Genomic DNA, 22,531 nt, shown 5'->3' with positions numbered 1-22,531 from the left:
TGCCATTGCCTCTATAGAAACCGCCAAATCAAGCACGTCCGCCCTTAAATCTGGCATATGCCACATTCAAATCCGACGCGATGCCAGATTCAGTACAATTCGGCATCCACTTTCGCCCGGCCTTTCTCCTGCTGTAGGTCACGCACGATGGTGCGACTTGGTGTTTCGTGCTCCCAAACTTATGGGCTATCGACATGCAAAGTATGAGCGATTTCATTTTCAAAAGGAATGTGGCCTTCGGAGTGCTCGGAATCGCGGCGCACAACCAGTGGATCGCAGCGGATTGGTTCAAAATAAATCGATATATGGCCAATCACATGTCATGGCGTGCTTGGAGGCATTTTATTTGTTGACACGCAGCAATGGCGCGACGACGCGCAACGAGGTTGCCGCTCCAGCGGTTCGTCGTGCTCTCGCCTGCTCATCTAACAGCGTCATCACAGGCTCCTGAGCGTTGGCCTTGGTGGTATTGTCCTTGGCGCCGCCGGGACACTGGCCGCCATCGAGTTTCTCCTTCCGGACGAGGACGACCGCCCCGTTCCGACGACCGACGTCATCGACTCGGTGGCGCCCGTGCATGAAGCCGTGCGCTTTGGCGCTCCATCGCTCCAGAATGTCAAGGTTCGCGAAGGCTACGTCTTGAGCTACGATCGCCGGTCCACTCTCCGTCACTTTGAACTTGTGTGTCTGATGAAAGCCTAGGCTCCGCAATCCGTCGTGGGTCGCCGAGTACATCACAAAGGCGTCGCTAGAGAAGAGCCCGGACGTAAACCGTCTCAAGGCGTCATTCAAGGGCGACTTGTCGACGCCGCCGCCGTTCCGAGTGACGCCATCCGAGTACCACAACAGCGGCTACGACCGTGGTCACTTGGCGCCAGCCCGTACAGCTACTTACTGTCTGCATGCGTCCCACCTCGCTCATGCATGGTGCATCGATGTGTAGGCGATATGTCGACGTCCCAAGTCGCCGTGAACGAAAGCTTTCTCATGACCAACATTTCGCCGCAGGTCGTCGTCTCGTGCCCTCTCGTGTACAGTTGTATCTGAGCGTCCAAGTAGGTGGGCAAGTTCAACCGCGGGTACTGGTCGCGCGTGGAAGGCTTTGTGCGGCACTTGGCCAACCAATATGATGGCGTCTACGTCATCACGGGTCCTCTCTTCTTGCCGACGGTTGACGCTTGTCCAATATATTCTCTCGCACCTAATCATTCAATGACTGTAGAAGGACAAGAAGGGCGACGGGTACCGCGTCTCGTACCCGATTCTGGGCACGCCCTTGAACGGCGTCGCCGTGCCCACTCATTTTTTCAAAGTTCTAATGGTGTCGGTACCTCGGTGTATTGATGTCTCTTGGTGTGCTCTAGGTTGTCTTGGTTGCGGCCAAACCGTCCAAGACGGACAAGGCTGGCACCAAGAAGTACTTGGCCGCGGGCTTTGTTTTGCCCAACGAAGGCATTGCGGAGAAGACACCGCTGCGTTCGTTCCTCATGCCGCTTGACATGATTGAGCGCTATGCGGGTCTCCTCTTCTTTGAAAAGGTAGCCGCACTCTCTCCGATACGACCCCTGCATCTCCCATGCTTTAGATCGACCGGTCGGCGCTCTCGCCCCTCTGCGACGACACCAAGTGCGAGCTCAAGGCGCAAGATTTCCAGCGCCACGTCAAGGCCATTGCCGCGTGAGACGCTACGCTGTATAAGGCCATGCGATTGTGTATTGGTGTGCGTAGTCTACAAGGATTCAACGGCGTCCTACTGTCTCGGCGGCGGCGGGTGCTGCATGTGGTAGCCGTAGCCAGGCATGGGTGGCGGCTGCGGGTACGCAGGATACGCGGCCGGGTCGGCGTAGGGCGGTGGCGGCATGCCATAGGACGGGGGCACCATGTACATTGGAGGCGGGTACGCCGGTTGCATGGGTGGCGCGTGGAACGGTGGTCCCGGCGGGTGGTGTGCATGGCTGCTTTGGGCGTGGTGATGGCTCGCAGCAGCGTTGTTGTTGTTGCCGCGTGTCGGCTGCGACGCCAAGTTGCAGTGCGTATTCCGCCCCTAATCACTCTTGTGAGCGGCGATATCGAGTGCAAGTAGCTACCTCGATGAGTTTCATGGGCTGCGCCAACGCGCGCTTGGCGGCGTTTTGGTGCCGGTAGACGATGAAGCCGTAGCCCTTGGACTTGCCCGTTTGGCGGTCCTTCATGACCGAGATGTCTTCAATCTCGCCGTACTTGGCAAACTCGGTCGTGACCGTCTCGACCTGTGTGTCCCAATGCAGTCCTCGCACAAAGAGCTTGCGGTCCGTCTCGTCGCCCGGCGGCCCCGCATCGCCGCTTGTCGACGACGATGGCGCATGACTTGGCGCGGGCGGTGGGTACGGCGTTGCTGGCGGTGGTGTGTAGGCGGCGGGCGGCGCCTTTTGGTACGACGCAGCGACGTCGGCCCGCTGCCGCGACGACGACGACTCGTGGGTCGCCGCCAAGTTGCACGGGCACTTGCGCCCGTCAATGTCGTGCGGCTGCGCCTCGAGTGCGTGGTCGGCTGCCTCCATATCGGCAAATGTCACAAAGCCAAAGCCCTTGCTCTTGCCCGTGGCCTTGTCCATGATCACGATCGCGTCGTCGATGGGCCCAAACTGGACAAAATGCAGGCGTAGCCGGTCGCTCGTAATGTCCCACGGAAGACCGCGCACAAAGATCTTGCGGTGCACGACGTCCGTGCTGGCCATGGTCTTGATCTCGGTCAAGATCGAGTTGTGCTGCATGGCCCTATCGACGCTGCCATGAGCTCGTGCTGCATGGGAGTAGGTCACGTACGCGCTGACCAAGATGGCCACGAGCTGGTCGCGAGAGAAGGGCTCGAGGAGGCGCATGAGCACCTTCGTATCGTCTTGGACCGGGGCGTCCGCGGCCTCGCCCGACCCCAGCTTGCGCTTCTTGCTGGCCTCCATCGTCAAAGAAGCTATGGCGTGAGGCCAGCCATCTTATCCGGACGGCAACATATTTTAAAGATTTGATTTATATTATTTAATTTTGCAGTTTCCACGGCCGCGCGGAAGTGGCGCCAATGTCGGTGAGATCTGACGCGTGTGCTTTGGATACCCCACACTCGACGCCCTCCACCGAACGATTCGCAGAGTGCATACCACCCACGCACCTCTAGATCCAATAGTAGAAACTCTCCAATAATGTCTTCACGATGCTGCGCTGCCACCACTGGTGGCGTCGAGAGGACATTATGTTCCATCGTGGCGCGATGGCGCGTCATCTGGATATGGATATGATGTTCGGATACAAGCGCCAGCAACGCCGAGCGAAACCGCTTGGAGAGGTCGTCAACGACCGGTGCGACGCTCGTTTGGTCTTTTGGTCAGCATCCTAAAACGTAGTGCAAGTCATATTCGTCCAGTATGTAGCTTTTGACGTGCGGTGAGCCTCGTCGGGTCGAGTTCCTACCTCCATCGATCGCACTCGGAAGGTCAAGATACAAGAGATCACTCAACGTCCTCGACGCGACATCAACTGAATCGTAGAAAGCATGAGTGGAAAGAGGACCCTCCTACGTCAACAAAGAGGTCTCCGAAACGTGCACCGATGACGACTGCTGCCCGAGTTTCAATGAAATGCGCCATGCGATCCATTGACACCGAACGCCGTGTCTATGGGAATGAATAGGAATGCTCGAGATGCGCTGCTATCGCATAGTTCTACAAGCTAGCTGGTTTTGAGCGAGGGACACGCGCCAATAATACTCCTAGGCACACCACAAGCAGTGCACAGCATCGAGTGGTTTTTTCTAATGGTAACTTCAACCACAAAGCCGTGTGCGGCCCACCCAAGGTATCAAACAACACGTGCGGGCCAGCTGGATCGATCCCATGGCCGGCCAAGAGGCGTTCGATGACGCTTGAAGTTATCGCGCAGCGTCTCCAAGAGTGGGACGATGGTGCGGTCCAAAGCGCAATGTGAGATTTCAGCCAATCACAACGCATCTCGCACGAGCGGCAGAAAGGACAGCGCAACGAGCCCACAAGGATGACCGACGACGCTGCATTTTTCAATTCCTCTGCAACAAACAACAAGATGTTTGTTGGTATCGACTTGGGTGGCACTAGCGTCAAGGTCGGCCTTGTCTCGCTCGAAGGCAAGATGCTCTTCCGCGCGCAGCGCGAGATCTCGGACCGCGAACCGGACGCCGTCATTGCGCTCTGCGCGGCGCTCGCGAAGGAGTGCGTCGCCGACCATGGCTCCAACTGGACACACGTCACGAGTGTCGGCGTTGGCTGCCCGGGCCAAATCTCTTCGGGTATCGTGCACGCGGCCGCCAACTTTCCCAACTGGAAGGACGTGCCGCTGCAAGAGTCGCTCAAGACGAGCCTTGGTGTGCCCACGATCCTCGTCAACGACGCCGATGCCGCCGTCGCGGCCGAGCACTGGGTCGGTGCCGCTGCCAGCACCAAGAACTTTGTCATGCTGAGTACGACTACGTCCTTGTTGCGATGACCTTATCTGCATGGGTAGCGCTTGGAACCGGCGTCGGCTTTGGTATCGTCAACAACGACGAGATCGTGGCCGGTGGCACGGGCTGCATTGAAGGCGGCCACATTGTACGACCAACCATCCAGTGTTTTCTATGTGATCTGATGAACGGCTAGATCATGGTGCCGAACGGCCGCCTCTGTGGGTGCACGCAGCGCGGGTGCCTCGAGCAGTACAGCTCGGCGTCGGCGCTCATTGGCCAAGCCAAGCTGCGCGCGTCGTCGTCGGAAGTCATGACGCGCCTCGCGAGCGTCCCGATCGAGACGATCACAGCCAAGATGGTGTTTGGCTTTGCCGACGAAGGCGACGACGTCTGCAACGAACTCGTGGCCGAGGTCGCCGACTACCTAGGTCTCGCGTGCGTCAACTTTTGCCGGACGCTGGACCCGGAAATGATTGTGTTCTCGGGCGGCCTCGCCGAGGCGGGCGAGCCGTTCATGCAGCGCATCCGGGATGCGTACAACAAGTACACGTGGACGCGGCTGCCCAATCCCGTCGTCATTGAGAAGGCGTCGGTCGGGTACGACTCGGGCATCATTGGCGCCGCCGCCTTTGCCTTCCGCATGAGCTCCAAGCGCTTCATTTCCAGCCACTTTTAAATACGCATGTCCATTCGAGTCTCTATGCGTCGGTTCGGAGGCGTGTCGACGACCGCTGCGATACTAGCGCGGGACAAGGTCAACCAGATAATATATGGCTCTACGTCGCTGTGTCTCTTGCGTTCCAGAGAGCCGAGCCGACGTTAAGACGACATGTGATCAACAATGTACATTTGTTTTGGTCGTGGCGATGCAGTCTTTGCCTCAAGGGCTAGGGATGGTTCCTACGACGCGGGCCACGGCGTGGCCAAGGCACAGCACCGCCATGGCGACGAACGCAGCGTTAACGAGGTGGCCGGAGGAGCACGCTTCGACTTCGTACAGTGTTTCCGAGACGACAAAGCTGAACGGGTCGGCTTGCAGCTTGGCGTAGAGCCGACTCGGTACGAGGATGACGTCAATCGATCCATCATCGTCCCCATGGCGGTTGTTCTGAAGCTCCACGCCAAGCACATCCTACACCCCAATATATGCTGGAAGAAGACGATGCACACAAGCTTACCTTGTCCGGTAAATGCCGAAACACTTGGAAGCCCGGGTCCGTGGCGCGCAACCTACCGCAGTGTCGTCATCCATCGAGTCGAGAGTCAGTTGTTGGTACACGAGTGTCGTGGGCGGCGGCGTCGATAGCGGCGGCAAGTTTTGGCTGCGAATCCAGTCTGCGTTCAAGTAGACCCACTTGAGAGCCCGATTGCAAGCAATCTTGGCTGTCAACAGCGTCGCGGGCTCACTTCTACGCATATCTCGCCTCCTCGCATGCTGCGTACGTCAACGACGTACCGGGGAGCCCAGAGATTCGGCACCAGCGCTTTCCACGCTTCATAAATAAGACTGCGGCGGATCGGGCGGCGGTCGGGCCCAAAGCCGTAGCGTTTCCACTGCCGGCGCAGGTGCGCATGGAGCCAGAAGCGCGCCGACTCGGCCCGCAAGAGGTCGTTGACCTTATGGCACGTCGCGCGCGCGACCAGCAATTCTTCTGGCGTCAGAAACCGCGCAATCTCAAAGAGGACTTCGTACGGCATCGCGAGCAAGTGGGCGTCTTCTTGGCCGCTACACAAACAACCATTCGATGTATCGTATCTCGCACACACAAGTCGATGATGGCCTACTCCGAGTGGCCGGCGGCGAGCGACACCATGCGCTGCTTGTAGGCCGACACGTAATTTGTGATCGTCTCGTTCGCGACGCAGACGGCGATGCCAGTGAACGTGCCGACTTGCATGGCCACCAGCACGTCGAGCGTGTAGCGGTACGCGATAAACAAGGCAGTTGTGGCCGTGCCAAACTCGCCGTACGACCGGAGCCGGCGACTGCTGTAGTTGTGCGCGGCGTTCAAAATGCGTTCTTGGAGGATCAGGCCGACGTAGCGCGTCGGGCGCCAAATCACAAACATGTCGCCGAGGACGACAAAGGCGATGCTACTCGAGGTGGCGAGGACGAAGGCCACTTCGATGCTGCGGAGGTGCGTGTAGATCGTGTTGAAGGCGACGACGCCGACGAGCCCGAGGACGCTCATGATGGGCAGCGGCAGAATCCGGTGCTGCTTGGCATCTAAACGACGATCGCGAGGTCGATGAGTTCCGATACGAAGGGGAGAGCGTACGGGATGGGATCGGGCCGCGCTGCGACTTGAGCTGATCGCCGATGAGCGCGACGCACATGCCCGAGAGCGTGCCGCACTGGACGGCAACAAAGAGGTCCCCATAGATCGCGTGGCTGCCGTAAATGACGCCAAGAAAGCAGCCGAGCTCGACAAACGACCGCACCGGGTGCATCTACGTGGTAGTACATCGTACTACGCGTCCAAGCAACGTCGACGTACGTTCCAGTTGGCGCTGGCTTGGAGAAAGCGGTCTTGGAGAATGAGGCCGGCCCAGCGCGTGGGTGTCCAGAGCACGAGCACGTCCGCGACGCAGAGAAAGACGATACCGGCGATCGTGGCGAGGCACACCATGACTTCGAGGCGCCGGAGGTGCTCAAAGATCCACTGGAACGTGCCCGCGCCAACGTACGCGAACAACAAGAGCAGCGGCAGCACTTTGGGGCGGTTGCTGCTCTGCGCCGCGACGTCGCCGTCGGGGAAGAGCACGTGCGTCTGCGACCGAAAAAACTCGCCCGAGAGCGTCACGACAATGCCCGAGAACGTCCCGAGCTGGAGTGCGAGGACCACATCTTGGTACAACTCAAACGACCCGTACGTGACACCCACCCACACAAAGAGCTCGAGAAACGACCGGACCGGCTCGAGGCGCCAGTTGGTCCGCGCGTGGGTCACCCGAGTTTGGAGAATCATGCCGGCGACCCGGGACGGTTCCCAGAGAAGGCAGAGCTCGCTGGACGCGACAAAGACGACGCCCGACAAGGTGGCGAGGCAGAACGCCACCTCGATGCGCCGAAAGTGACAGTAAATGTAGTAGAGGCAGAGACCGGTCGCATACGTCATCAAGCAGACGAAGAAGACGAGGGCGCACGTGGCCGAGAACGCATCGTCGCGCTGTGCCACGAGGCGCCTGGACACGTACTTGCCGCCGAGCAGCACGACTAGTGTCGAGAGCGATGCGAGCCCAATTGCAAAGACGAGCCAGCCCGAGAGCGCGTACGACCCAATGCAGACACCGAGCCACGTGGCGACTTCGACAAACGTTTGCAGCGGGAAGCGCTCGACTTGGTCTTTTAAAAAGGCGTAGAGCCGACGGCGGAGCCACGCGTAGTAGTGGCCGTCGGCGACACTGCCAAGGAGCAAGCCGGCACACGTCGCTAGACAGAGCGTGTACACGAGCACGAGGGACGTCGTTGGCGCACTTGAGAGTCGCGTCGTGACAAGGACCGTGAGCGACGTGAGGGACGTGAAGAGGACGAGGAGGTTGATCAAGGTGCACAGTGGAATTGAGAGGTCGTGGCGATTATTCAAGACGACGTTGGTCGCGAGGATCGGTGGCGGGTCGAAATCCCACAGCGCCGCGTGCGACTGGGGCATCGATGGCATGTCGCGGCCCGAGAGCGTGATGCGCAAGGACGGTGCGTACTGCACAAGCGACACGGCGTCCCAGAGCTGCGTGCCGACGCGCTCGGCCGCGACCATCCAAATGTCAAAGAGCACGTTCGCGCCCACAAAGACCAAAAACGGCGTCTCGGTCGGCAAGAAGACGGTGAACGCACAGTGCGCGACCATCTCCCAAGTCGCTTGCCACGGATGGGTCTGCATGAACATCGTGCCGAGGCGCCGCCAGAGCATGCGTCGGAGCCACGACTTCCGGGGCAAGCAGAGCCGCACGGTTGCGCCGAGGGCGAGGATGTTGAGCAGCGGTAGGAGCAGTCGCACCTGCCGCGCGAGGATAAAGCCAACGTGGTAGAGCATGAACGTGAGGACGCAGAGCAATGGAAGCAGCTTCATCCAGTGATGGTCGTCGACGGCGCGGCCGTGGCGCATGCTACTCCGTGTCGGGTAGAGATACAACTCGCCCGTCAAGATAAAAACCGTGCAGGCGAGCGTGCCGACTTGAAGCGAGATGAGGAGTTCGCCAAAGTAGCCGTACCCGAGCATCGAGACCAAGAGCACAAAGCTGAGTTCGAGCAAGGACCGGAACGGGTGCAGGCGCCAATTGTCACGCGCGCGGAGCACCCGCGACTGCAAGATGACGCCGGCGTAGCGCGTCGGGCCGTACAAGAGCAGGAGCTCGCTGGCGACGATGAGCGAGACGCCGACGAGGATGCTGAGCAGGTACGGCCACACGACGAGCGCGCCGTCGTTGAGGACGCTCCAGAAGAGCGCGTGGCACTCGTGCACGATCGACGCGATCGCGATGGTCATGACGACGACCTTGAGGCTGTGCGGCTGCTCGTCCGAGGGCGTCGCTTTCGCACTGCCGATGATGTGCAAGTAGACTTGGACGACGTCCCCTACGAGGACGAGCGCAATGCCCGCGACGCCGCCGATGATGCTGGAGAGCGCGAAGCTATGGAAGAGCGCGTACGAACTCATGACGAGCGCGACCCAGATGCACGGCTCGACGAGCACGCGGCTGTCGGCGGGCGCCCGCGTCAAGTGGAGGCGCGCCCAGATCGATGCGCCCAACGCCGACGTCCACGGAAGCTGGACAAGCACGAAAATGAGCAGAAGGTAGAGCGCGCCGGCGCCGAGAAGGAGCATGCCGGCCGTCACGATTTGCTGGGCCATGGACCGCGACGAGAGGACGCTAAAGACGGCGAGGAACGAAAACCACCACGCGAGCAGCCCCAGCGTCACGAGACACGTGTGCACGTACCACGGCAAGCGCTGCCACGCATGATGCAGCTGCGTCAGTGGCACGACCGGCGGATCGGGCGTCGGGAGGTTGCAGGTCGAAAACGTCAAGAGAGCTTCGCCAAGCGGCGTCGTGCCAGGTACATACTCGTCATAGCTGTTTCCTTGATGTCGCCGTCTTCGTCATTCTTGTCGTCGTCGCTGGACGACGAGCCGCCGTCGTCGTCGATGCTTGGGCAGGTCGCTGGAGGTCGCCTTCGCAGCACCGTTCGTTCGCGGTGGTCGTTTGCCGTTGTAGCCATCGGCGAGATGATGCACTGCCTGTGCATAGACTGCATGAGCGCGCGGCTGGCTGCATCGTCGTACCTCTCACGTGGGTGCCGGGGCTGATCTTGGGTTCTCTCGCCGGTCGCGCCGGATGTGCAAATCCGGACTTGAGTGGACACGGGCGCTGGAAGCGCACTTTAGAGAGCTCCATCGTCGCATTTAGAGCTCACGCAAACATGGCGCGATCATGTAAGCCTGTCTTCTGTCTTCCAACGAGGTCGTCCATGACACTAGAGTTCATAGTACGCTTCGGTGACACGAGCAGCATGCACCCTTTATCACATATCAGGCTACACTGCGCATGCGGTGGCCAAGCCGTGTAGTGGACGAAGCGATCTGCTTTGGTGCATCATTCATTGCATGACCAGGCAGGAACAAGCACTTCAACCTCGGAAACACACGGCGGTGACTTGAGATGGTACATGTAGATGCAGCTGATGTAGATGTACGAGTTCGTTGTCGTCCATGTACAATCAAAACGGCACCACAGCATCCGGAGCAAAGCGCTCGAGTCTTGGCAGTGGTCACTAATATAGCACTTGGCCTTGAAAGCGTTGTGGTCATCATTCGTCGTGGCGGGTGGGTGCACGGCCACGTTATCGGTCTACCAGGTACAGTCTCTTCTCTGCACCGCACGACTGGTCTTTGCATCGTGGGTTGCTCGCTCGTGGGCAGCTTTTTCCGTACCGGTATACAAATTGTCGTAGTACAATTAATTGAGCGATGGCCTGCTACAGGACGCACGTCGCGGCGCACGCCGAGTTTAGGCGAGTTTGTTTGCGGCACATCCGGCCTTTTGGCAGAGGCGACGTGGCATCCAGATGCCAGCATGCTCGCTGCGGTCGCGTCAGGGCACCCCTGCTTCGAACGGTGTCGATCCGGCAATAAAATTTGAGACGGATATGATAATTGGCCTACTTTGGACCATGCTGGAAGGTACGCGTGAGGTACCTTCGCAGACCATCGCAGAGAATTCCTTCCGACTGTACACTCTCATCGATCTAATGTACGCCGTGTCGAAAGCACGTCCCTCGTGCGCCCGTGGCCGCTCGCCAACTCGATGCCTAAAGATGCTCACTCCAAATTTTGCGCAATAGGCAACGTTTCCTTGAATAACTCCTAGACCACTGCTCATAAAAAAGATCACAATACGTTAGCCCGTAGAGACGCTCATTGCGCGTCGAATGGTACCATTTGTGCACCATGGAGCTGGCTGTGGCCGCGAAGATCGCCGCTCTTCATAAAATGTCGAAAGTCATTATATCTTGACAAAAATCGTATTTCTTAAATTATTATATTATATGTTTCCTCACCGTTTCCCTTTGCGACCACCCTGTCGCCGCCAGGTTTTAAAATAGGCCCACCGTACCTGCTATGCTGTACCCCTGGGCCGGCCTCGCGCTCGTGTGCCTGCAGGTGCTGGCCCAAGAAGCCTTCGCCGGCTTTGGCGCGATCGTGGCCGACGCGTCGTCGGTCTCAAGCCCGTACGCGATCGTGGCGATCCACCCGCACAACGTGTCGTCGTTCACGGAAGGCCTCCTCTTTGACGGTGGGCACCTCCTCGAGTCCACGGGCCTGAGCGGGCAGTCGTTCATCCGCGAGTTGGACGCGCTCACGGGCCTCTGCACCGGCAACGAGTTCAAGTTTCCGGACGGCATCTTTGGCGAGGGCATCACCGTGCTCAACGGCACCATCTACGCGCTCTCGTACCAAGCCAAAATCGGCTACGCCCTCGACCGAAGCACCTTTGCGCTCCAGCGCGAGTTTGCCTTTGCGACGACGACGGGCGAAGGCTGGGGCATGACGAATGATGGCGCGCATCTCATCGTGAGCGACGGGTCCGCGACGCTCCTCTTCTTGGACCCGACCAGCTTGGTCGAGGTGCGCCGCATCGTCGTGACGCAGCACGGTGCCGACGTGCGTCTTCTGAACGAACTCGAGTACATTGCCGGCGAGATCTTTGCGAACGTCTGGTACACCAACCAGATCCTGCGCATTGACCCCGCGACGGGCCATGTGCGGGACGCACTTTTGCTGGACCAGCTGCCGCTGCTTGAGAACCACGCGCGGACGATCGCGGCCGAGGACTGGCGCAAGATGGACGCCGTCATGAACGGCATTGCGCACAACCCTCTCAATGACCACGTGTACGTCACGGGAAAGCTGTGGGACGCGGTCTTTGAGCTCGATCTCGCGCTGCCCAAGGTCGTGCACGGGCGGCGCGTCCATTAAATCAAACGACTCGTGCTTGCATAAGAACAGGTCGTCGTCTGCTCTCTTGGAGGTCGACAGTTGGCGTTTCTGTGCAGTTCGCAACGATCTGCGTGCACACAGCAGTCTTGTAGAGTGGGGCGTTCGTTGACGTGCTGCGTCGTTGTCTTGGGCTCGTAGGGCCCGTGGTAACCTCAATGAAAAAACAAACAATACCTTGAGAGCTTGCAACCCCACACTACGGGCGAATCGTCGTGCCATCCGTACGCGCACGTGGCGCGACGCGCAGGATCATCGTCACCAAGTTAGGACCGTTTTCTGAACGAAAACTGTGGTGTCCTACTAGGATCCACGGGTAGGAATGGCCTGAAAATGTGAAAATGACATTTTGCATCGACATGCCGTCGATTTAGCGTCGCGACACCGTCTGCAAAGGTAAGCCAGTAAACACGGCAAACTATGCATGGGTCCATAATTCGACGACGTATAAAAGCCCACATTTTTATTGAAGGACACGACTAGAGGGCACATTCGAGCCACTTGACGGGCTTGCGGTCGCTGCCCCACCACCCGTCGCCGTTGCGGAAGGTCGCGTCGGCGTGGTTGATGCTTGCGACGTAGTTGCCCGACGCTGTCGGGTCGCTCGAGAAGCCGCTGAGACCGACGTTGCAGCTCGAGTACTCGACCATACCGTCGTTCTGAGACGAAGCGTACTGGGCCATTTGGGCCACGACAAACATGACGGGAGCGTAAACCGTGTTGAGGCCCCACGAGCTGACGCCGCACATGGTTTTGGTCGCGTACTGCTTGCGCACCGCTTGTGCCTTGACATACTTGGCTTGGAGCGCGGCGTCCACCGTAGATTGCTGCTTCAGGCTCAGAAAAGCCTCCGGCGCAGGGCAAAACCCGATCAGTGACGCGGCGCCCTTGAGCGGAATGTCAACCCACGAGTTCGACCGACACTTGTTCTCGAGCAAGTTGGCCGCGGCACTGCCCATCATTGGACCGTTCACCGAGAGCCACGACACCTGGCTCGAGAGGTTGCAGACACCCGCCGAGACGGCACCACCCACAATCAAGTTGCCCATCGAGTGCGTAATCAAGATCAAGCTCCCCACGGTCTGCGTCTTGGAGTTGCTCGTCGCGAGGGCCGCGTCGCAAAACTGCTTTTGAACGCGCGGTTGGTCCCAGCCGTTGTGGATCGTCTCAAAGTGTGTAAACTTGATGGAGCTGCAGCAGGGGGCGTGCTGGTGCGCAAAGCCCCAGTAGAGCAAGTCGGTCGACGAGAGCGGCGCGTCGAAAAAGTTGCCAAGACCATGCACAAATAAGCACGGTTTCTTAGGCCCCTTGCAGCCACACGCAGTGTCAAAGAGCTCGACCGTCCGAACGTTGCCCTTGACGACATCCCACACAGCCGCCGTCGACTCGGCGAGCGTCGCCGACTCTGTGGCCACGGCCGAAGGGGTCACGACGACGGGGCAGCTGAGCGGAGCCGCGCCCGGGACTTGAGGTACGTCAAAGTCAGGGATTGCCGTCGGGTCCGCGAGGTACTCGACCGTAAGGTCCAAGTCGCTTCCCGTCGCGTGCGTGAGCTTGTTCTCGGGCGAGTTGCAGAAAACGAACGACTCGCCCGCAAATTGGAGGTGCAAGAGCTGGCCATCGTTGCAATTCGGCGCCGTGATCGTACCCGACACCGTATCGATGACCTTGGCTTGCGATAGCACTGACTGGATAGTTTGAAGCGGCGGCACTTGCGACGCGGTGAGGCATTGCGCCGCGACCACCACCCCGTTCTGGACCGTCGACGTGTACGCGCGGCCGCCCAAAAGCACGTAGTTTTGCGTCGTGTTGGCGCCCACATGCGACAAGAATGCGTCAAACGACACGGCCCCCGTAGCGCTCGCCGTGTGCGGAATCACATACACTTGGGCCGACGTCTGGCCGTTGAAGTCCATGCTCGCGCGCTTGGCGGTGAGCGTGACGAGGAGACCGGGTGCTTGCTGCAAATTGGTCGTGATGGCAGCGGCGTTGTTGCGCACCTTGTGCGTGTACACGACGAGGGCGCCAACCGACGCGCAGACGACGCCGCAGAACACGACGGCGCCGACGATCCAGCGCAGCTTGGTGCGGCGGCGCGGCGTGGGTTGGTCTTCGTGGGCAAGGATCGGGTCCTCGAGCTTGGGCGAGAACTGCATGCTGCAATGGAAATTGGAAACTGAGCCTCATGACTTGAACGATGTTGGACCGAGGCACGGACAGGACTATGGTGGGCGAGGACATTCCGCAGCTCAGAAATTATCAGCAACAGAGCTCGGAATCGACGGGCGATTGAAGCCCACGGGTTCTCTGGGTACTTGTGGCTTCTTTATTTTCGCGGCGTGCTGGGGCTACTTCAAAGACTACGTATGTAGTATCCGGTGACACATGTCCTCCCCTCGCTGATTCTGAGTTGTTGTTTGCTTCAATGGTGGCTGCACGAAATGGTATCTTTTAAGAGATAAAAGGTGTATGGAAGAAAAGTAGAAAACACTATTTATATTTGAAGTTTCTATGTGACTAGTCGGCATTTGGTCGTGCGTATATGCAGTCTTCGTAGATCGTTGACTGGACGTTGCGGTGGTTGGCGTAGAGCACGGGCACGTCCACGAGGTCGACGAGGGCGTGTCGCAGCGCCGTGATGTCTGGCATCTCGAAGTTTCCGTGGACGTCGAGGTACGCGCGGCGGTCCTCGAGTTCTCGACGTATTGCATGAGGTGCTTGCCGATCGCGCTGGGCTGCATGGGCCGCTGGTGTAGGGCGCGCGCGGCGTCCTCCGAGGCGAGGCCGAGCGTCACGATACGGCCCGAGATGATCGTGAGCGTCGCGATGTCTGGTACGTACTGCACCATGCAGCTCGGCGCCATCGGGACGCACCGCATGCAGTACGACGAGAACGCCGTCGAGGACCGCCGCGCGTACCTCGACGTACACGGAAACTTCGAGATGCCAGACATCACGGCGCTGCGACACGCCCTCGTCGACCTCGTCGACGTGCCCGTGCTCTACGCCAACCACCGCAACGTCCAGTCAACGATCGTTGAAGACTGCGTCCGTGTCAAACCGTCGGTCAAGCTGGCACTTGAGCAGCGAGGCACGAAGCAGAGGAACGAAGCAAAGAGGAGGAAGAGAAAGAAGAGGGGCAAACGGGCAAGCGGGAAGCGAGCCAGACAGAACCAAAACGGAAGTGAGCGTTGGAGACGTTGCCGCAGCCAATGGCCCGGAATGTATCGAGGACATTATGTGGCATACAAACTACGAGAGAGATCCGAGTGAGGGAAAACCTAGCCTCCGGTGAGAAAACAGCCAATGAGATGGGCTGGACATAACCACCCGAGCCAAAAAGCAACGAAGAGTCGTGGTCTTCGTGTCGGCTGACGAGCCTCCGGAGGCATTTGGTCTGGAAGGCTCTCTTGAGTCAAGAGAGCACCTATGTGGCAGGCCGCTCCGTGCGCAGCTCCGCTCCAACGGGCGCCTCCACACGGCCTTTGTCAAGAATGCCTCTGCCAACCTCGGCGTCTCGCCCTACTGTATCGACCTCGACGCGCTGGCTATTGCGGCCAAGGCTCAGAAGCGGCCGGCGTTCGAACATCCGATCGACGACCCCGCGCTAAGGCGGTACGCGACGGCGCCGGTTGGAGAAACGTACTAGTACCTCCAAGCCGATATGTGCTCAACCCGCAGCTGCGGAAGAAACTCCGGCTCACAAGGCCGACTCCGGCTGGGTCTGTGTGTCGTGCCGCCGTGGGCTCGCAGCATTGACGCAAAGGCTTTGTGGCAGCGGAGCAGACGGAAGAGCAGCTTGAGAACGACGAGATGGACAAGCCGCCCTCGACCTCGACGCCTAATGGCTGCCCGGCGACTTTCCCACGCCGTGGCCCAAGGTCGCGCCAATCTCGTGTACCCAGGCCGCCCCAAGTGCATGACCATCCTCCCCAAGGCAGGCAAGAAGTCCCAGTTCCACGGGCCGCATTCAAATGCTGACGATGCGCCGCAACTCGCTCGCCGTGCAGGAGCACGACCTCTCGCTGCAGGACCTCACGGAGCTCATCGCCGAGATGGTGGGAGATGAGGCCACGTACGCGGCCTCCATTCACCTCGCAATCCGACGACGCGTGGAAGGCGCACCCACCCATGGACCTCAAGACGCCCATCAAGGCTCTGGACGCGGACAAGTTGTAGGAACTCGCCACTTGCGAAGGCAGCGGCTTCCAATCCGCGCTGCACGTCCTCTTCGAGACCGACCCTTTCATGCTGTCGAGCATCCTACGACTGCACACGATGCGGCGTTGGTGCGCGGCGGCCAAACCGCTAGCGCCGGCTCAAGCGTTCTGCGATCGCTTCAAGGCCATCACTGGCAGCGCGCCGACCAGCGGCAACTACATCGACGCGGTCGCCCACTTCCAGGAGCGCTCAGAACACTACCACGACGCGCTGATGCCCGCGGTGGCAGAAATGGCCTTGCGTACTTTGAATACGCGCTCGTTCTCCATGCGCCGTATCACTATCGACATGATGCTACATATTGTATGCTGGTTGCCGTGCTCGGCCACGCCATTGATTGGTTGCCGACCTCCAGCCCGACGCGCATGCTCACGTCGCGCTGCCTTTTGAACCTTCTATACTCGGAGCTCGGTGCAGCGATTGTCGCCCACCTCCAAGAGCACGTGCCGAGTGGCCACGTCAACGACATCGTGGCGCTGCGCAATGCGGAGAAGGTGTACACTACCAGCTACCACGTCGTGCTCGAAGGCATTGGCGGGACGCCGACATGCGCCGCTCCAGTGCTGAGGCGGCCGCGGCCCCCGACCATCACCTCTACACCGCTTTTTCTCTCGCTACCATCAGCATCAACAACATTCCCGACATCGGCCACCTCTTGATTGCTCAGCCAGTATTTGCTCACGGCTCTGCACGAGGTCAAGCTGCGTGACTGCAGCCATCTTATTAGCTTCACGAACCTCTTCAACTTAACGTTCGGCCACGATGCGCATTTCCTCGCTGTGACGGACCACCGCAAGACGTTGGAATCGTCGGGCGCCGCTCGGAGCGGCGGCATTGCGACCTTAGTCATGTCGTTGTTCCCGGGTTTTGCGGAGCTTGAATATCTCGAACATTTGGACGTCGATGTTGTTGAAGTGGGTCGTCTTTTACAATAGATAAACTATGCTAAATAAAAATATTGTCAGACTTTCTTCGTTGTGTGCACTCGGTTGAGGAACTTGATCTAGGCAGGAGCGCGATCCGTGGGACGAGGTGACGTGGCGGCCACTCGTGTTGGGCGAGGAGCCGGAGAAGCCGACGTAGAGCAGGCTGCTCGGGCTCTTGTACGAGGCTGTGGTGCACGTGCAGTTGAGCGACACGCGCCGCCTTGACGGCAATCGTCCATGAATTTGGCAGCGGTAGGTCGGCGCGAAAGACGCGATCGTTCCGGACTCGCCAGATGTTGAACCAGACGCAGGCGCGGAGTACGGGCCAGAGGTAGCGGAACGCGGCTTGGTGCCTGTTGGACGCCGTCGTGGGCGTCGAGTAGAGGTAGCCTGAGAGCGTTATCGGCAAGGTCACGCCCAAAGGGACCGTGACGGCGTGAAGCGTGCTCCACACGTCCTTGATGAAGTCGCAGTCGACGAGGAAGTGACGGTCCGTCTCGTGCTCGGGGCAGAAGAGGCAGGCTTGGTCGGCCCTGTTGAGCCAGTGCAAATGTGCGCGGAACTTGACCACGCGAAGCATCACTTGGTAGACGAAGTCGGCGTACTTGGGTAGTATGGCATCGGGTAGTCGGAGCTCGGCTGCGGCGGATACGGCAGCCGGCGTCTCGTAGGAGTCTTCATCGACGCCCAGGTGGCGGGTCGGAAGCTGCAAGCGCGTCCTTGGCGGGGCACGACGTCGGCGGGCATCGTCAGGGTCAATGGCTCGGTAACCTTGTGTAGTCGAACCAGCCATTTGGGAGTCGGGCTTGGCACGGGGCCACACGTGAGGGCATCTACTGGCGTAGACATTTGGACGTCGTCGACCGCTACCACGTGCTGCAAATGCGCTGGGGTAACACGGTCGTCTACATTCACAACATTCGCGCGCCGGTGCAACACGACGCCCGACGCGCTTTCTACGAGGCGCTGCCGACGGCGTTCGAAGACGACGCGCGCCACATCGTGCTCGGCGACCTTAACATGCCGCTCGACTTGCGTCGGGACGTCGCCAACGTCGGTGCGCAACACTGGACAGGCCGTGACGCAGGCCTCGAATAGATCTTCACCTTGGACGGGGTCGACACGTGGCGCACGCACAACCTGACGGGCCGCGCGAGTCCGCCCGGTGTGGAACCCGGCAAGGGCTACTGGAAGCTGCCGCGCGAGCTTCTACTTGACGACGATGTCCGCGCCACGGTCTTGGCCGAGGCGCAGGCGTTCCTCCCAGTCCTCGAGGCCGCCAACAACCCGGGTCTGGTCTGGCTGGATGAAGCGCGTGCGCAAGGTGCTGCAGGACATCCAGCACCACCGTCACCAAGCCGACCAAGCCGCGATCCGACACGAACAACAACGACTCGCGGTGGCCAAGCGGCACTATGCTGCGGGGCTCGTCTCGGACGCCGACCTTCAAGTTGCTCGAGCCACGGCGCAGGCGGCGTCGGAGGCTCGCCGGCGCGCCGCGCGCGATCGCCGGTTTTTTTACAACGAGCAGCTCAAGCAGATGGAAACGTCGTCGACTGCGTTCTTCACACCGCCGAAGGCGCACATGCAGCGCGTGCCGGTCGCCGGCGCGATCGACGTCGAGGGCCGCCGGGTCACCGGCGCCGCTGCCGTTGCACGAGCGTTTCAAGAATACTGGAAATCGGTTTTTACCCGCGCCGACGGTACAGCGCCCAACCGGCGTGTGCGCCGCAAGGTGACGCGGTGTCTGAGCCGACGCCTCACGGACGCCCAGAAGGCTGCTCTCGCGGCGCCGCTGACGGACGCCGACTTTGCCTCGGCGATCAGGACGATGCGCGCAAAGGGAGCGCCAGGCCTCGACTGTTTTCCGCCGAATTTTACAAGTTGGACCCCGACCTCTTTGGCCGCATGCTGCGCATCGTGTTTGACGCGCAACTTGCTCGTGGCCAGATGCTGCGGCGTCACCGCGAGTCGGCGGTCATCATGCTCCACAAGAACGGCGACCGTGAGCTGCCGAGCAATTACCGTCCGATCACGCTCATGTCGGTCGAGGTCAAGGTGCTCTCTCGCGTGCTGGCCCATCGTCTAGCGGCCGTGCTGCCGTCGCTCATCCACCCGATGCAGACGGGGTTCGTCCGCGGACGCCGGATCCACGACAACTTGTGCTTGCTCGAGTCGCTTCAGACGTACGTCTCGACGACATCGACAACCAGGGCCTCGCGACGTTCCTCGATTTTTCCAAGGCTTTCGACCGCGTCGACTGGAACTTTATGTTCGGTTGCATGACCCAAGTCGGCATCCCGCCCGAGTTTACGCGGTGGGTACGCCTCTTGTACATGGGCCCGGTCGTTTCCATCTTCATCAACGGCCACAAGGCGCCGCCCATTTGGCCCAACCGCGGTGTCAAGCAAGGTTGCCCGCTCTCGCCGCTGCTCTTCGTGCTGACGATCGAGCCGCTGAGCGAGATGCTGCGCGCCAAGGATGGACTGGGCATCCCGCTGCCGTGCGGCTACTGGACGTGTGGCGCGCTCTTTGCCGACGACGTCACGCTTTTCTCGGACAGCCCCGCGTGCCTCGTGGACCAACTCGAGATCGTCGACGCGTACTGCGCCGGGTCTGGAGCCCAACTGAACCGCGACAAGAGCAAGACCATCGTCCTCAACAACCAACGGCCGGTCGGCGGCTGGCCCGGAATCAACTTGGTGCCCTCGGGCGTCGTGGTCCAGTATCTTGGTGTCAACTTTGGCCACAAGATCGGCAACGCGGACCGCCTCGCCGTCCTCGACAGTCGTTTTTACAAGTGCTTCAGTACATGGGGCGTGCGCGGCCGCACGATCCGGGGTCGCCGCCTCATCGTCCAAGCCATTGTCATGTCGATGCTCCGGTATTACACCGAGATCGTCGTGGTGCCGCCGGACCGACTCAAAAAGTGGCAAGCTATGATCAACCGCTACGTCATCTGCCGCAAGTCCCGGCCAAGCGACAAGAGCATGATCCTTGTCCGTACGCCGGTGATGCACGACCCGGCCGTCGGCTTGAACCTGCCTCACGTCGCCTCGATGATTGCCTTCCAACGTCTGGCGCGGCTGCAGCTCATGCTGTGCCTATGTGCCGACGACACTCAACAGTGGGCTGGCCTCGCCAGCTGGCAGCTCGAGTACTGCGTCGCGCCGTTCGGTCGGCCCGACTACCCGGACTTTTTGTACTACCATCCGTGCATTTCGACGGAGCTGATCAGCCTCGACGAGGTGTCGGAGCTCTGGCGTGACATCTGGACGAATTGGTACAAGATCCCGTGGTCGCTCAAGTCGCGCGTCGCCCCGACGGCGCTGCAACATCTGGCCGACCTTGTCGACACTCCGATCTGGCTTCAAGTGCTCCCGGCGTTCCTCTTGACACGCTCGGTGACCCAGCAATCGTGCCTCGCCGTCAAGCTCGGCTCCCACCGTCCTTTCTACGCCGCGGTCGCCGCTTCGGGGCTTCGAACACTGCGCTCTTGCATGTACGCGGGCGAAGGCTGGCCATCGCTTGAGCAGTTCACGGCGTTCGTCACGGCTCGCGTCGAAGGCTCTGACGCGCCCAGGCCGCTGTCGCTCACCACGCTCTACAACGACGTCACGCAGCTTTGGCGCCGTGCCTGCACGGACTCGCGCAACTCCCGCATCGTGTTCCCGGCGCTGCCCCTCGGTACGCGCACGCCGTTTATGCTCATCCCGTTCTCAGACGCCCCGGTCTCCCTCGAAGCGGCGACGCGCGACGTCCTCTACGCCACTGCCTCGACGTGCCCCGCCGTCACGGACGTGCACAATCACCCATGGATGTCGGAGTTGCGCCCGTCGCTATACGAGATCGAGGCCGCCCAAGCCGCGTTCCAGGCGTCGTACAAGTTTGCGGCGCCGGTGTACAGCGACCTCTGGTTCCGCATGCTCTTCAAGATGCTACCGCTCAACTACAAGTTCGTCTTCAAGCAAGACACCGACGCCCACGCCCTCGACTGCACGCGCGCCGACTGCTTTGCTGTCGAGTCCGAGCGCCACGCCCTCTGGGACTGCCCCGAGGTGGCTCCTCTGTGGGAGTGGCACCTGGCCGCGTGGTCGCGGGCGGGCATCTCGTGGTCCTGGGAGACCGTGCTGCACCCGGAAGAGTTTGACGTGCCGCGGCGGCACGCCAAGGATTACAAGGTCTTCTACCGCCTCTGGTTCAGCCTCGTCGCCACGACACTGCACTACATCTGGACCAACCGCAACAAGATCAAGTTCGAAGCCAAGACGCCCTTTGTCATGCCGGTCGCCGGCAACGAGACCCGCGAGTTGTGGCTCTCGTGTGTCCGCGCATGGCCGCGCAACGACCCCAAGGCACCTCGCGACCGCATCGACGCCGCCCTTCAAGCGATCGGCCTCGACCCGCTCTCCCACGGACGCCAACGGCGGCCTGCACTCCGACGCCCGACCTCGTAGGTCTATTTATACGACCTCGGGGTCTGGCAGCGCGCCAACGTCACCCCGAGCCGTGATCAAGATAGAAAGGTGTGGTATGGAATATCAAGTATGAGAGTGTTTGAATCGAGTGCGAAAAATGAAAAGGAAAGGCCCCAACCGGGGATCGAAATATCAATATACACTCATTTGCCGGTCATACCGCTAGACCATTAGGGCTTCTTCTTATATATTTATTTTTCCCATTCATCAAGTGGTCAATACACGCTACTAAACTATCTTTCTCACACACTTTAAACATCACATGACGCTCCAATACGTCCTCTCGCACCCTACGACGCACATCTACCATAGAAAACAAATACGTCACAAGCGCACGCTTTGTTCTTTACTCAAAAACTGTTTTCAAACCAGCTGCATCAATACATTGCTTCCACTTCATTCGACTTCAACACGCGATCAACGGACAACCAAATAGGCTGCGGTGCAGGCTGAGGTGATGTCGAATAGTTTTCCTATTCGCTGGCAACGCAGCGACGAACGAGTGGATTCGCTCGCACTCCACAGAGGGAGTTGCTTTGAATCTGAGAATCAGACGACTTCAAGTGATAAAATGTGTATGGAAGAAAAGTAAAAACACTATATACTTGAAGTTTGTATGTGTGTCGGCATTTGGTTGTGTGTATATGCATCGTGAATGCAGTTTGGTACAAGGTCGTCGGTTTGCCCGAGTGGTCTAAGGGGTCACGTTCAGGTCGTGATGTATTCGTACGCGTGGGTTCAAATCCCACAGCCGACATTTTTTGCCTAAATTGCACTACAAGCTCTGCATTCACAAAAACCTCCCAAAGATTATATCTCCATCCCGGGCTCATTTGGCACTTCAAATTCCCTCCGCGCCTCATAGAATATGCTCAACATATATCTTATATATTTATGCTTATTTACGTCATTTAACACATCGGCGCGTCATTTTATCTCGGATTCGACTGGCTCCTGCTC

General features: G+C 59.6%; 9 protein-coding genes and 1 non-coding gene across 10 annotated transcripts; 6 read left to right on the top strand and 4 right to left on the bottom strand.

Moving 5' to 3' along the window:
• Window positions 1–362: 362 nt before the first annotated feature.
• On the top strand, window positions 363–1,681 carry SPRG_05437 (hypothetical protein; the record flags this gene model as incomplete). Its single annotated transcript, XM_012344682.1, has 8 exons — window positions 363–400; window positions 444–656; window positions 703–881; window positions 944–1,008; window positions 1,060–1,170; window positions 1,223–1,312; window positions 1,365–1,538; window positions 1,586–1,681. 8 exons carry the CDS (start codon window positions 363–365, stop codon window positions 1,679–1,681), a joined length of 966 nt encoding a protein of 321 aa, XP_012200072.1.
• Window positions 1,682–1,750: 69 nt separating this feature from the next.
• On the bottom strand, window positions 1,751–2,952 carry SPRG_05436 (hypothetical protein; the record flags this gene model as incomplete). Its single annotated transcript, XM_012344681.1, has 3 exons — window positions 2,806–2,952; window positions 2,088–2,757; window positions 1,751–2,044 (listed from the first exon to the last, which is right to left on the bottom strand). The coding sequence occupies exons 1-3, from the start codon at window positions 2,937–2,939 to the stop codon at window positions 1,751–1,753; spliced, it is 1,098 nt and encodes a 365-aa protein (XP_012200071.1). The 5' UTR covers window positions 2,940–2,952.
• A 1,119-nt stretch (window positions 2,953–4,071) lies between these two features.
• Window positions 4,072–5,126, top strand: SPRG_19875 (hypothetical protein; the record flags this gene model as incomplete). The annotated part of the gene is made up of 3 exons (XM_012344712.1): window positions 4,072–4,465; window positions 4,510–4,595; window positions 4,644–5,126. 3 exons carry the CDS (start codon window positions 4,072–4,074, stop codon window positions 5,124–5,126), a joined length of 963 nt encoding a protein of 320 aa, XP_012200102.1.
• A 204-nt stretch (window positions 5,127–5,330) lies between these two features.
• Window positions 5,331–9,303, bottom strand: SPRG_19874 (hypothetical protein; the record flags this gene model as incomplete). The annotated part of the gene is made up of 7 exons (XM_012344711.1): window positions 5,331–5,582; window positions 5,629–5,680; window positions 5,728–5,859; window positions 5,907–6,176; window positions 6,236–6,677; window positions 6,730–6,901; window positions 6,949–9,303. 7 exons carry the CDS (start codon window positions 9,301–9,303, stop codon window positions 5,331–5,333), a joined length of 3,675 nt encoding a protein of 1,224 aa, XP_012200101.1.
• A 1,767-nt stretch (window positions 9,304–11,070) lies between these two features.
• SPRG_19873 (hypothetical protein) lies at window positions 11,071–11,928 on the top strand (the record flags this gene model as incomplete). The annotated part of the gene is made up of 1 exon (XM_012344710.1): window positions 11,071–11,928. The coding sequence occupies one exon, from the start codon at window positions 11,071–11,073 to the stop codon at window positions 11,926–11,928; it is 858 nt and encodes a 285-aa protein (XP_012200100.1).
• Window positions 11,929–12,425: 497 nt separating this feature from the next.
• Window positions 12,426–14,102, bottom strand: SPRG_19872 (hypothetical protein; the record flags this gene model as incomplete). Its single annotated transcript, XM_012344709.1, has 1 exon — window positions 12,426–14,102. One exon carries the CDS (start codon window positions 14,100–14,102, stop codon window positions 12,426–12,428), a length of 1,677 nt encoding a protein of 558 aa, XP_012200099.1.
• A 553-nt stretch (window positions 14,103–14,655) lies between these two features.
• On the top strand, window positions 14,656–15,120 carry SPRG_19871 (hypothetical protein; the record flags this gene model as incomplete). The annotated part of the gene is made up of 1 exon (XM_012344708.1): window positions 14,656–15,120. A coding segment is annotated over one exon (465 nt), but the record flags the coding sequence as incomplete, so codon positions are not given.
• Window positions 15,121–15,920: 800 nt separating this feature from the next.
• Window positions 15,921–16,826, top strand: SPRG_19870 (hypothetical protein; the record flags this gene model as incomplete). Its single annotated transcript, XM_012344707.1, has 1 exon — window positions 15,921–16,826. The coding sequence occupies one exon, from the start codon at window positions 15,921–15,923 to the stop codon at window positions 16,824–16,826; it is 906 nt and encodes a 301-aa protein (XP_012200097.1).
• Window positions 16,827–17,128: 302 nt separating this feature from the next.
• On the bottom strand, window positions 17,129–17,673 carry SPRG_22159 (hypothetical protein; the record flags this gene model as incomplete). Its single annotated transcript, XM_012344763.1, has 2 exons — window positions 17,129–17,170; window positions 17,275–17,673. The coding sequence occupies 2 exons, from the start codon at window positions 17,671–17,673 to the stop codon at window positions 17,129–17,131; spliced, it is 441 nt and encodes a 146-aa protein (XP_012200153.1).
• Window positions 17,674–22,246: 4,573 nt separating this feature from the next.
• On the top strand, window positions 22,247–22,328 carry SPRG_30066. The gene has a single exon. It is a non-coding gene; the product is annotated as a tRNA-Leu (tRNA).
• The last annotated feature ends 203 nt before the right edge of the window (window positions 22,329–22,531 follow it).

The sequence above is a fragment of the Saprolegnia parasitica genome, assembly GCF_000151545.1.
Source record: "Saprolegnia parasitica CBS 223.65 unplaced genomic scaffold supercont2.19, whole genome shotgun sequence".
NCBI lineage: Eukaryota > Oomycota > Saprolegniomycetes > Saprolegniales > Saprolegniaceae > Saprolegnia > Saprolegnia parasitica.
The sequence above is the reverse complement of the archived record's forward strand: the minus strand, read 5'-3'. Positions and strand labels throughout refer to the sequence as shown.